The sequence below is a fragment of the Morone saxatilis genome, unplaced genomic scaffold (genome assembly GCF_004916995.1).
Source record: "Morone saxatilis isolate NCDOM2014 unplaced genomic scaffold, NCSU_SB_2.0 Contig12, whole genome shotgun sequence".
NCBI lineage: Eukaryota > Metazoa > Chordata > Actinopteri > Moronidae > Morone > Morone saxatilis.
The window spans coordinates 17,970,573-17,982,530 of record NW_023339674.1 but is presented as its reverse complement, the minus strand read 5'-3'; the positions used below and the strand labels follow the sequence as shown (position 1 = coordinate 17,982,530).

Below are 11,958 nucleotides of genomic sequence, written 5' to 3'. Positions count from 1 at the left end.
AAAACTGCGGGACATACACTTTCATATAAATACAATATATTTACACAAGTTGCCTACTATTCAGTTTCGCCCTGATTATCCACAGTCAAAATGAGTTGTTCTCAGCCCATGGCAGAGATGATGTCAGACATTTTTATGGCAATGTCGCCTTTGAGTCCAATATAAACTGGTCTTCTCCAACCCCAGACACCCCACATCAGGGCTGTGTTTGTCATTACTGTCTGAATGATGGTTTTGGTTTTTTCTTGACCTACTAAAGCTGAAACAGTTAAAGTTAGCAGGCTACATGAATATATTAACAATGTGCCTGCCTCGGTATTTCTTGTTAAACTTGAATAAAAACAGTCCTGGGACAGTAGGGAAAAGTTTAGAAAAATACTCACTTCATAAGTAGCGTTATAATGTCGAGTTTAGGGCTCTGTTACACTCAAGTTTGACATATTTCATTGGTGTTAATTAGCCTTGATATTCCAACGATAGCTAATAGTAACCTGAGTCTTTCCTCATTAACCGTTAATAAGCTGAACAGAGATGGCGCTAAAGTAAACCAATGATAACTGTAATTTATGAATTAAATTTAAAAAAAGAAATAAAAGAAATAAAAATACCACTTACCATTTTAATGTCGCCATCCATCTCTCAAACTATGTGTAAGTTAGTGTAGTTGGTGAAAGTTAGCTCTCATACCTGGCGCAAGAAAGGATAGGTAGGTACTGTTGCTATGGTTACCTGCACTTTTGCGCACTGATGCCTGCAACTGTTGATTTTAACGAGACACCTGCCAGCCAATCAGAAACGAGTATCTCGGGGTCTATGGTATGATATTTTGGGAAAAAATTAAAGTTGTCCAGGTTGTAGTGTATGGAAATGAGTCTGCATATTAACATGTGTCAAACAGACAAAAAATGCACACTGCAACCAGGACTGTAGGGAAGTCCCCCCCAAAATTTGACCTGGCAACTCACAAGGTCTCTGAAACACTGTTTATATCTTTACATTTGAACTGTATATTTATAGTTTGTCATTTATAAAAAATATAATCTTTATACATTTGATTTAATCAATCAATATCAAAGCTTTCTTCACACTATCAAGAACAAAGTGGTATGGGGGTGGCCCAAGACTAACCCAATTTGTACAAGACTTACTGTGGAAAATACTAACCAGGTACTCTCCACCAGGTTGCTAAAAACCCCAAATTCACTGGAAATACCAAAGAACATGACCTGCACTTTCAATGGTAGCTATCACCCTGAGGGGCATATCATTGTATCATAATCATGAAGGAAGTAAAAAAAAAAATGGAACTGTTAATGTAAATTAAACCTAGTGTGGTACAATTTCTGGAGTACTTCCAGATTAAGTTTGTTAGAGGCACAAACATCAAAAAAACTAAAACAACTTACAGTACATTCACAAATAAGTTTTATTTTAATCTTTTTATACATTATAACCATATCCAACACATTTTTATATTATAATAAAATGACTCTTCTCCCTTGTCATTTACATAAATCAAAAATTTGTATATTAAGACTGCAAAATAGTACTCCTGTAATTTTTGTATATAGCTTTGTACACATACATGTGCCAATGCATTCATTCTGCTCTGAACGAATGCACATTTTTGGGGGAATAAGAAAGGGCAGCCATAAGCAGAGAGAATACAAGAACTCTAGCAAGACGGCAGGCTAGCAAGTAACACCACCACCATGTGACCAACACTGACCTGGGTTAAAATGTTCAGTCAAACCCTTTGCGCTACTTATAATGTCTGAGGTTCCACTCTGTTGTCTTTTACCATAATTAAATCAAAGGGAAAATTGTATTTCAACCCAAGTCTTTTCCAAAAGCACACTTCTGGCTGGTTGTGTCCCAAGCGAAAGCTTGGAGCGCCACACGTAGCAGTACAGTGAAAACATAACCAAATGTACTTCAGGGGAAAGTACAGACCAACAACAAAGAGAAAAAAAAAATATGTCAAATTAGTCAACGTGATTTAAATTTCATACACATTGCAGAGATTCAGGCTTTTTGATAAAAACACCAGCTAATCATCCCCATCATGATCTTGGGAAATAAAATACACATACAGTATTAGAAAGATAATAAACCATGCTATATCATCCCATGAATACATTATGATCATTGTTTTCTTAATGTCTGTAAAAGACATTCTGGCATATATCAGGCCTCCACAGCATATGCCTCCTCCTGTGTGAAAGAGACAGTGTGGGATGTGAACTGAAATGAATGTTGAGGAAACAATGTCAACACAATTGGAGTGTAGATCACTGAATAAAATAAATGGAAACATTAGAAGTACACTGATAAACTGTTGCATGAATGTACATACAAAAAAAAAACTGATCAGGCATTGAGAAAGTTTAGTAGTCGTAAGTACCCTCTTTGGTTTGTGACACTGTTCACAAAGAGATCCCAAAATAACTGAGACTGACTCCATATACGCCCATCTGTCCTGTTCTCTACTCACAAATTTGATTATTATATTGGAGGCAACTGCGAGTTTTCTGCACACAATGTTTTAGCATGGATAAGTTTGACATGGGGATTTTGAATCAAAATACCTGCATTCACCTTCAATAAAAGCAATTTAGAATTTGCAAGTAGGTAATACGTTTGGATTTCTCTTGGTTTGGAAATCTCTACAGCAAGTAATTTATTAAAATACAGTCCCACAAGCCATCAACTGTTGCCATAGAAAAGATTAATACAGAATATTCAACAATACAAAAGAAGTTTGTCAATCAATGCAAATTCAGCTGACAACACTGGCAGCCCTTCAGTGCTTTACATCCTCTGTAGCAGTGTAGAAAAGTGAGCAGTGGCTACTCTTGACACTGGCATGGTGAAGCTGTGGCCTTACAATACAATGACTCAATGGGCCCTGCTGCTGGTGAAGAAATAAATGAACGGGGGAGGCCAAAACATTTTTTTTTTTTTTTTTCTTTTACCCAAGAGCAAGATGAAAAAAAATGCCAATGTGTGATGGCTTGTGTACATGTATGTGCAGTATATTTATGTGTATGCAAGCAAGACCCAGAGGTGTGTCAGGGCAGTGGGGTCTGTTCACTCAGTGCCGCGGGTGGGAGTACTGGGCTGGTTGAGGCCCATGGTTTTGCACAACCAGCCGGCAAAGTCCACTTCCTCCACTTCTGATCGTTTGATAAACGTGTGACTCTGAAATAAAACCAAAGGGAAACCATTGTTTGTACTGTTGGCATCATTAACACAAAATAAATAAACCCAGTAATCAAGCCAAGTAAATCAGATAAATGAAGTTCAGGTACCCACCATCAGCATCTTCAAATCTGCCCTCTCTGCTGGGTTTTTGATCAAACTGTGGACACAAATGACACACAACGAAGGATTAAGTTGGATTTTATTTTGTGATCTCACTCGACTAGTTTCGGCAACGACCTCATACATTTATGCCTTTCAGTCAACACAGACATTTAATACAAAAGGAGGAAAGTGTAGAAATTTAAGCACCCAGTGTTCTACTATCTATCTACTTCTCAGGTTCCTTTCTTGTGTAAAAGCAGATAAAGAGCAGTGGGATTTTGTTTAGTAGCTCACCATTTTGTCACAAAGTCCTGGAAGTCGTTGGTGAAGACCCCAAGTGGCAGTTTAGGGGGTGGCTGAGGAGGAACCAAGAATCAGACATCAAACAGAATAGTTAACGCAAACACACACTGTGTGCTCGTGTGTACAGAGACAGAAATATGTGTGTGTGTTTAATAGAACTTTCTCAGACCTCGTTCACAATGTAGTCCAAAAGCTCAAAGATGGCCATAGCAGGTCTACTGTCCATCCCATGTCCTGTGGAGAGAAGTCACATATCATGGACACAATTAGTAACATCATTATTTTAATCAAATGTTAAGCAAGATTTCTTATTCAAATCATATATGAAAGTTTTTATCCTGAAAAAATAAATACTACCACTGCTAAGTCTGTACAAATCTACATGTATGAGTTTCTGCCTTTCTTACCGCTCACAGGCCTGCCTGGTGGTCTGGGCCTCTGCATGTTGGTGTGAGGCTCCCCCTCGGCCCCGTCCATAACGGCCCTTCCGAAGATGCCCTCCAGCTCTTTGGCTTCTGGTGGGGGGATGGGGTAGCGGCCAATCGCCAGCTCTACCAGGGACAGACCCATGCTCCACACGTCAGACTGAACCGAGTAGTGAGTGCCCTGCAGTCTCTCCGGCTGTTGAGAAACACACGATCTACGTCAGAGGGAGCAGGTAGAGCCAAGATGCAAGGCAGGAGAGAGGGTTGGGCAGAGGGCTGGGTGGGGTAGGCACAGGAAGTGGAGGAGGAGGGGGGTGTTATGGCAAGAAGAGTTGGGGTGTGGTGAGGGCAAGAGGACAGAGGATGGGAGGGTTTGGCAGGAGGCGAGTAGCTTTGGACTGTTTTAGTGAGAAGGGTGAGCAAGGACAGGTGTGTGTGTGTTGGGAATTATGATCAAAGGGCAAGTGTCTCTACACCACTGGTGCTTTGTGGGTAAGTGATGGGAATAGTGTGGGACAGACAAGCAGCTCTCGGCACTGCACCCACCAGGTGTCTAAGAGTGCGGGGAGAGAAGGACAAGAAAGAGCAAGCACAGTTGCCTCGCTCTTTGCCAGAAAGCCCTGTCCTGGGTACAGCCCTCGGTTCTTGGCAGGGGAGTGAGGGAGGGCCAGAGGAAAGGAAGGCCGAGGGCGGGGCCAGTGAACAAGAGCAATGTGAGAAAAGAGGAGAAGGAAAGTGGGGATAGGGCCAGAGGAAAGGGGGTGGGGGCGCAGGCGTGTTGAGCTGACTCACCGACATGTAGGAGCGCGTTCCAACAAAGGAGTTGGCCATGGAATCTATGAGCTGGCCGCTCACACCAAAGTCGCACAGCTTGATCTCCCCGCGAGAGTTGACCAGGATGTTGGAGGGCTTGACATCTATATGGCAGAGGGGACATGGACAAACAAACAAATGTACATTAACAACAACAACAACAACAACAGTTAACAAATAGCAAGACCACTGCTACACTGGTGTCAATATATATGTGGGCTTGTGTATGTAAGTGTATGTGGGCGTATATGCAGGGTTAGGAATGTACCGTATATGTGAATATATGACTATATGATATGTCTACCATATGTACTGCATCCATCTATGTTTTTCATGTGAGAAACTAAGATGTGTAGGCTTAAAAAACTAATTTCCCGACAACATAGAACGACTTGAGAGACAAACATTCAGACCAGGACTGCAGCCTGCCATGAGAGCCCGCGGGAGGCGTTCTCAGCACCCCCCAAGCTTTGCCTGTGGTGCTGCGTTCATCGAGCAAGGGAGAAAATAGCTACAACTCAAGCTGAGCCCCTGTTATAAACACGGGTCCTCCACATTTCCCGCTCATGGCTGAACAACATCCGGCAAAATAATGGGGTACGACTGAGCCCTGCAATCTGTCCTCTGTGGTGTGTGACCCCCTCCCACCGACCAAGGGCACATGAGGAGTGACTGAGAAAGAGGTGGCATGAAAGAGCGGGAGAAAGATGGAGAGAGACAGAGGGAGGGGTCAACAAGGCGCGGTTGCTGTATAATCACATCTGAGAGGCTGTAATTACCGCCCGAGCTCACAGACAACTGTCGTGGAGTACCACCGACCCTGTAGGACTGAGAGACTGCACTGCACTATGGTGGGTCTGCCTGCTGCCTTCAGTACACACCCATGGTTCCTCACTAGTGTGCTGTGGAAAACTTATCTTCCACACTGCTATGGTGTGACTTGTGATTTTGTTTGAATGCAAAGATAATGGTTTTTACTGAGCCTTTTTTTTCTTCATGCTGCAAATTTCTATGATCAGGAACTCGTGATATTCCCAAATAATAGCTTGCCTTGTGGTGAGCGTGCTAAAGCTCTTCAGATGTTGATGCAGTGCATATGGAGGAAAAAGCATGAAGACAATTAATAAAAATCGAAATAGTACAGGGACGACTGGAGCCGGTCTCGTTAATGTGGTGCATTTTAAGTGGTTTCACTGACAAAAAAGTTCACATTTTGGAAATCGCAAACATACCTAAATGTTTTTGTTGGTGTGTTGAGCTTGTTTCAAAGCAGCAACGATAATGTCAGTGGAAAATTCAAGGGTAATCCTACAATTTTTTTTTTTTTAAATGTGATGTTTAGACTGTAACATTTGCATGGCATGAATGTCTGCTGCCTCACAAGCATCATCAAAAAAAATTTACCCACCACTAATACTCAAAGGATGGGAATCATTATATTACCCACAACAAACGTCCATAAAACAACATCTATATTGTATTATTTCTAAATGAGGACGACTTTCCTGCAATCTGGAACATGGAACAACGCGGCCCTAATGAGACGCCCATATGTACTTTCTATACATTACATGGCTATTGCCAGACAAAAACAACCAAAACACATTTCTAATTCATCTCTTATTTAAACCCACCTTCCTTGTCCTTTCAAAAATAAGAAACATCAAGTCAAACTAGTTCTGGTTAACTGTTGCAGTAATGCTGTTTTTTGCAATACCTTATCAATACCATGATCAAAATTACAAACTTCTTCACACCTACACTGAACAATCCTGAGATTGTAGTGAAAAACTATGCTTGAGGCGCCATAAAATATAATTAACAGTGCATCTATAAACATTTTAGTCATCTTGCTCATAGGATATCTGAAGTAATGGCTTATCAGGATGAAACACAATTCAGGTTCAAGTATTATTTATTCTGAAAGCAATTCACAGGAAATAAATAACTGAAAAAGCAATTGAGAGATAAACACTGTATTCTGTGATGTGCAAATGAATTAATGCTACGTGCTACTACAACATACATTTATAAAACAGTACATGCCACACCTGTATGTAAAAATACACCCTGCTTGTTACCATCATCAGCCCAATTACGTTAGTCAATCGCATATCATTTGACTTAGTAAACTGCATACTTAGTACAACTTGTACTGCAGTGATTAGAAAATATTGCAGAAGGGATTTTGAGAGCAATTTTAGTTTATTGCGACTAGACAACACCCTTACCTCTATGCATGATCTGGTGCTTCTCCCGCAGGTAGGCTAATCCCCTCAATACCTGTAAACAAGTGAGGAAAACATTCATAAAACACAAATATACAAAATACCCAAGCTCAGACTAGAGTCTGTATACACATATATTACAAATAAGCTTTTCCTGAGCACATGTCAATTTAAAACACATATTCCTTTTGATAATTCTGTTATTACACATGGTTATTTGTACTTTATGCAAGAGTTTGAGTTGAGTAAAATACAGCAGGCTCTGTTGTTTGTGACTCATGCTTGACAGCTGGTTAAGCAACACAAGAAAGACACACCCACAATCAACAGCGTATATGAAAAACATGTAAAGTGACAAGTTATAAGAATCCTGGTATTACTGCCAAATTCAAACTGCAGCAAATTACCTACATTCGCTAAGACGCCTGCATCATCGGCCAACATTACTGAGCCCAGTTTTAAAGTTTGAGGTATTATATGAATCTATGCCAATCCCATTTAAAAAAAAATAGTTTCAATTGGTTTTTTGCATGCAATGTAAATGTGTTATTTTTCCACGGGGGTGAAGGGAAAGAGGTCAAAATGACTAACGTGTCATATCTGAAAAATCACATAAAACCACAGAATCTACATTTGTGAATGTAAGAGAATTAATGAACCACATACAGCTATGCTAACTTTCCCCAGGATTTCTTCTGGGATTCTTCTGGCTTCCTTGAGGACCTGGTCCAAGGATCCACCATCCTGTAGAGACAAGTTGCACAATTAAAGTTTGATATACATTTTTTATTTTAAATCAACACATTTTCCGTGTAAAAAGACACTTAATTATTATTAATTAAAAAAAGACAACGTACTGGTATCCAATCACTTTAACCCTATGTTCATTGGTAGTAGGGCCTGCTAACAGTCTGTCTCTCACCATGTGCTCCATACAGATGCTGATCTCACCATCGCTGTAAAAGGCCCCATAGAAGCCCACAATGTAGGGGGAGTTGCATTCATGTAGCACCTGCAGCTCTCTGATAATCTGGTTTCTGATGGCAGGCTTGATTTCCAGGTGGATCAGCTGAAGGGGGAAAGAATGAGACCATAAACTGCTGTGCTAGCACACGGAACAGATCAGTTAAATCATTCACTGACCTTGTTACATCTCAAGATAACACAATACCAAGGTGGTTGTTGGAATAACTACAACACTTTCTCTGTGTTGTGTTAGCAATCTCGACACATATCATTTGGGATTTTACATTTGAAATAGTTTCAATCACTGACACAGACCAGGTGAGTCTACATACACACAGAATGTAGAAACTTTCACCTACTTTTTAAAATACTGATAACCACAATAACAAAGTCAAGAACCCACATTTCCAAGTTGTTTCTCACCATTTAAAGGATTTTCAGGTGTGTCATCACACACTTTGATGCTTGACAGCCTACAAGCTTGTGCTTGCTTGAGTTTCTGCTGCAGTGTCTATATGGAGTCCCGAGAACTTTCTCTCTCATACCTTGCGTTATGATCAAAATAGGGGTGAAGTAGGCCAACTAACTGGCCGCAAACATACAACACCATACAAGGGTGGCAACTAGTTTTTATGACTGATACATATATCTGTATTTGACAGTTTTAAAAACTAACGTCTGTTAATAATCGTTTTTAATGAAATAAACAAATAAAATAGGGAAATACTTGTGATAGGGATCCTTTTAGGTTTCGATATCCAGACATTTTACAGTGGAAAAATAAACCTGTCAGTGACTGCTTGCAATTGACCTCAAACATATCTTTGATATTTCTCAATTTTTACTTCTGGTAACACATTATGCACACTTTATACTGTGCTTATAGTAATAAATAATTACAGTTATAAGCACTCATAAATATTAGTATAATAATAATAATAATAATAATAATAATATATATTCTATTTTATAATGACTTAAAAGTTCAAGTATCATAATACTTCATAATTGCTGGTCACTCACTATTTTTTTTTTTGTCAAGGACCATAGTTTATTATAAGTCTCATAGTTGTAATAGATTATAATCACCTTTAAAGGTTTTGATTTATCTGTGATACGTTAAACTTGAACAATATATTGACCCAGATAACTTCTCTAATATTTGATCTCCTTTTCCATTTGGTGTTTGACACACAAAAATATCTGTGGATCACATTTTTAAAGGCCATAACACCAAACTGTACACTGCTGCTACCAGTCCACAATGAATACATATTTAAATACTGGTCTTGTATAGATGATGTGAACTACTGCAGCTTATAGCTAGCCCTTCAAAATTCTTATTTACGCTAAGAATAACCGCCCTTGTACATTTTCACATACTTTTGTTATCGTGGCATTATCATGGTACATGGTGTGCTTTTCTCCACACAGCAAGCAGGTACAGCAGATCAAACCAACACCAGTGCTATTGTGTGATAAAATCTGAACTGCACTTGAATTCCTTAAACAAAACACCTAAATGTATTTTAATTCAGCTCCCCCAAACTGTCACACTTCACTTGAAACAAAAAAAGAAGTTCATTTTCACCTTCCGAGCCATGACCAACCCCGAGGGTTTGTGGCGGACTTTGTTGACCACTCCTCCGTTTCCAGCACCCAACTCACATATGGGGTCAAAATCCTCATCCTTCAGCTCCCCAACCTGAGCTTTCTGGGTAAGAAAGGCTTCCAGTCGTTTCCTCTGTTGCTCGTCCAGGTCTAGCTCACCCAGTTTCTTCTGTAAGGCCTCGAGGTTGGCTCTGTGAGGAAGAGACAACAGGGTTTAATACAGACACAAAGAGACAGAAATGATAAGACAGGAACATTTAGCAACTATTTAAATGGCTACCAACTTTACACAGTGTTTGTAAATGGTGATAAATCAGCTAAACACACAAACACACAGTAATTATAAGCATCCTCTCTTTAAGACAGGTATATTTAATTTCAACTCATACTGGGGCTACTCACTCAGATGCAGCATCAATGGTGTTGGAGGTGGCCTGTCCTTCCCCAATGGGCGTTATGTTCAGGGGAACGGGTCTTCTTTTGGGAGCCATCTCAATAACTTTCTCAAATAATGCACACTAACAATGCAATGAGCCGGGGAGCTGCGAATCTATCCTTCAACTTGTTTGTAACTCAAGTCTGAAAAAGCAACAGGATCAGCCCTACAAGGCTAGTAACTTGGCTAGCTAGCGTTAGCAAAGTTAGTACACTTTCGGTAGCATGTCAGTCAGCTATGTCGGTAAATACTATCATGCCGAGGTGCTCTTTAGCAGTCAGCTCGTCTTCCGGTGCATCTATATCCTCTGGAGGAGACACATTTCTATGTTTCTGCTTCTTCTGGGTTAGCTACCTGCTAGCTACTAGCCACTAGCCGCCTAGCTGCTATTAGCTGCTATTAGCTGCTATTAGCTGCTATTAGCCGCTCCTGTTTGAATCGTGTCCGGAGTCTCGCTCAGCCTGAACGTGCAGCCCCTCGGTCGCTTCTCAGCTTTCACGAGACAACGGGCCGCCACGGTTTTACCGACAGCTCACACCGGGCGGACACCGGGGGGACACCGACTCGGCCTGTCTTCCCTCCGCAGGACGGCAGCGTCCGAGCTACAGATTCCCTCCGTGTTTCAGCTCTGGGTGTGGGGCTCTGAAGCGATAACAACCGGGCTCTGACTCTGGTTCTGGTTCTGGTTTTGACTCTGACTCCGGTTCTGACTCTGACTCTGACTCTGACTGCTGCTGGTCTTGGTTGAATACAGGAAGCAGCAGCTGTAACATCAGAGCTGTGTGACACCCACAGGGAGAGCCCTTCATAAACAGCGCGAGACTGAGGCCGTCTGACACGTTGATGCTAGAGATGAAAGGAAATGTCTGTAGGACATCTGTAGTTTGTGATAACGGCCCCGGTGTGCTGTTTTTAATGAGGTAAAAAGCCCAGTTTAACATTATCTTACCCCCCGCTGCTTTCTTATGTGTTTAACGGCTGTTAGTAAACAAGCTGTGAAGGACATTACTGCCATCCAGTGGCACCAAGTGTTATCTATGTTTAGATCAGTGGTTCCCAACATTCTTCCTAAAGGGAGCCCTTTTTTATTATTTAGTGACCTGACGACCCCTGACTCAGTGACATATTCATATTATATGTACAATGAACCCAGATAGTGAACTCAGACAGAGTGATTTGGATGGATTTTGAACACATTTAGGGAACTTTATATACGATTCTCTGTCTGTTATGTATTTTTTTTAAATAATTTTTAACTATCACACATATTCAGTGTTTTCTTGTCTTTGACACTTGGCCATTGTTCTATTTACTTAACATTTCTTCACATAACTGAACCAAATGAAATTTTTGTAGCACGCCTTAAAATCAAGAAGGCTTCATGACCCCCGTAAAGCTTTAGCAACCCCTAATAGGGGTCCCGACCCACAGGTTATTATTGATTATAATTAAAGATTATGTTATTAAACATAGAAATTCAGTACATTTTTAGTGAAAAATACTTACAGGGTAAAACATTTGCAATTGTATTTCTTGTTATTCTTTTAAATTGTGTTTGAAGTGGTAGGTCTGTATTCCTACTAAAATAATGAGCTCATTATGATCTAAGCCCGTAGTAATGGTTTTCAGCCTCAAGTGATGATTCTTTTTACATAATATAATATGCACTCCTTTATATTTCTGTCAAGAGCTTGAATGTACAACAACCACCAACACATTAATCAAAGTTTCAATTATTCAGTTTCCAAAATTACAAACTTCAGACCAGCTGCAAATAGAGCTTGCGGAGGGATTATTCTGTCAACTGCTGTTTCCATGGTCGAGAATAAATAGAAAATGTGTTGTGAGTGTTGAAGATCATGTGATGTGA

The 11,958-nt window shown here is 40.4% G+C and overlaps 1 protein-coding gene across 1 annotated transcript; it reads right to left on the bottom strand.

Moving 5' to 3' along the window:
• Positions 1-1,402: 1,402 nt before the first annotated feature.
• Positions 1,403-11,062, bottom strand: map2k2a (mitogen-activated protein kinase kinase 2a). The gene is made up of 11 exons (XM_035653717.1): positions 10,055-11,062; positions 9,633-9,843; positions 7,998-8,144; positions 7,742-7,819; positions 7,079-7,130; positions 4,827-4,951; positions 4,017-4,230; positions 3,779-3,843; positions 3,601-3,662; positions 3,316-3,361; positions 1,403-3,201 (listed from the first exon to the last, which is right to left on the bottom strand). The coding sequence occupies exons 1-11, from the start codon at positions 10,141-10,143 to the stop codon at positions 3,091-3,093; spliced, it is 1,200 nt and encodes a 399-aa protein (XP_035509610.1). The 5' UTR covers positions 10,144-11,062; the 3' UTR covers positions 1,403-3,090.
• Positions 11,063-11,958: the final 896 nt, after the last annotated feature.

What these genes read in the sequence shown, in the direction of transcription:
- map2k2a (XM_035653717.1), bottom strand. Translation starts at nt 10,143, where the DNA reads ATGGCTCCCAAAAGAAGACCCGTTCCCCTGAACATAACGCCCATTGGG. An exon ending in TGGGGAAAGTTAGCATAGCT is followed by an intron (nt 7,131 to 7,741) that starts GTATGTGGTTCA and finishes ACTTGTTTACAG; the next exon opens with GTATTGAGGGGATTAGCCTA. An exon ending in TGGACTACATTGTGAACGAG is followed by an intron (nt 3,663 to 3,778) that starts GTCTGAGAAAGT and finishes GTTCCTCCTCAG; the next exon opens with CCACCCCCTAAACTGCCACT.